General features: G+C 50.1%; 1 protein-coding gene across 1 annotated transcript; it reads right to left on the bottom strand.

Annotated features, from left to right (window-relative positions):
• On the bottom strand, positions 1–824 carry LOC6543784 (histidine-rich glycoprotein). The gene has a single exon (XM_026976875.1). The coding sequence runs from the start codon at positions 697–699 to the stop codon at positions 184–186; it is 516 nt and encodes a 171-aa protein (XP_026832676.1). The 5' UTR covers positions 700–824; the 3' UTR covers positions 1–183.
• Between the last annotated feature and the right edge of the window lie 472 nt (positions 825–1,296).

The raw sequence follows: 1,296 nt of genomic DNA, 5'->3' as shown, positions 1-1,296 counted from the left end.
TCTGTATTAACAATTGACTTAGGTATTTATTTTTACAAAAATCCTGAGCTTATCTTTTCAACTTGTCACCCGTTCAATCGAGTTATTTTTCGCAAGCTTAACTATTGACTTAATAAATTAAGAGTCGTAGGGAGCATTTGGCTAGTCAGAGGTTTTATGGACAATGGATCTTTGTGGCATCTCTCAGTAGTGGGTCTCGGTGATCCTGACCTTTCCGTACTTTCCGTGCAGGGCGTGCTTGGCGAAGGATAGGAGGTTCGAGTGGCTGTGGACATCGAAGTGGGCTGGGATACTGTGATGCACCACGGCGGCGTGGGTGTCATGGTGGTGGTGGTGCACCACCGGAGCGGCTTGCAGACGAGCGTAGTGGTAGTGCAGCGGCTCATGGTGGTACACAGTGGTTGGCAGCGACTCCACCAGGTGGTGGTCCAAGTGGTGATCCAGGTGGTGGTTGAAGTGGTGGTCGTCGTGCACCAAGGCGGCACTGTGTCCCAGGTGGATGCCGTCCGAATGATGGATCTCAGCGTCCAGCAGATGCGGCAGTTCCTCATGGTGGTAGCCATGATGGCTATCCACATGGGGCAGCAGACCGGCCTGCGCCACAGCCACCACGGCCAAGATGCACACGAAGTACTGCAGATTAAAAATTTCTAATAATTTCAAAAATCCCTCTTTCGATTTAGACGCCCTCACCTTCATTCTGAGAGATTCCTTGCTTAAGTTGAGGGTTATCCAATTGCGAAGCTTACGCTTTTCTGCTGAACTGCTGAACTGTTGTCGATTGACTGTGCCTTCAGCGAATGGGAGCCTATCGTTTTATAGGAGGCTCGGCCCAATGAAGATTCAAACGAAATCGAAAACTGGGGGTAAGGACGTGATTTGAATTAATGTCGTATCGAGTGAATGAATGGTCTTCCCCCATTATGTAAAGGGCGTGCGGGGCCACTGTCAACAAACCCTAAGTAGGTGCCCAGCGATCGTGTCATAATTTTATGGCCCACAGCCCCGGTGCAATGGATAATGAGTACTCCCACCACCGTCTTGGCCATTTGGCAATCCGCGCAGTGAAAGCCCCGGGGAGTTAGCAACATTTGGTACTGGGACGTGAGCCGTCCAGTATTTGGCAAACATCTCGAATAGAGGTGCGAAAATGCGATCGACGCAAGTCGCACAACTCGAAAATCGATGGTTGCAAATCGCGATGTGTGGGTGCTGGTGGCGATCGCAAACAGAAGAGGTGCCACAAATACCTGGAATCAATTGGATGCTAATTGAATAGATCACTCCCACAAGATG

Source organism: Drosophila erecta, unplaced genomic scaffold (assembly GCF_003286155.1).
Source record: "Drosophila erecta strain 14021-0224.00,06,07 unplaced genomic scaffold, DereRS2 tig00000021-arrow-pilon, whole genome shotgun sequence".
Lineage (NCBI taxonomy): Eukaryota > Metazoa > Arthropoda > Insecta > Diptera > Drosophilidae > Drosophila > Drosophila erecta.
The sequence above is the reverse complement of the archived record's forward strand: the minus strand, read 5'-3'. Positions and strand labels throughout refer to the sequence as shown.

Bases quoted from the DNA above. Each gene is read 5' to 3' on its own strand.
- LOC6543784 (XM_026976875.1), bottom strand. From the start codon at position 699: ATGAAGGTGAGGGCGTCTAAATCGAAAGAGGGATTTTTGAAATTATTA.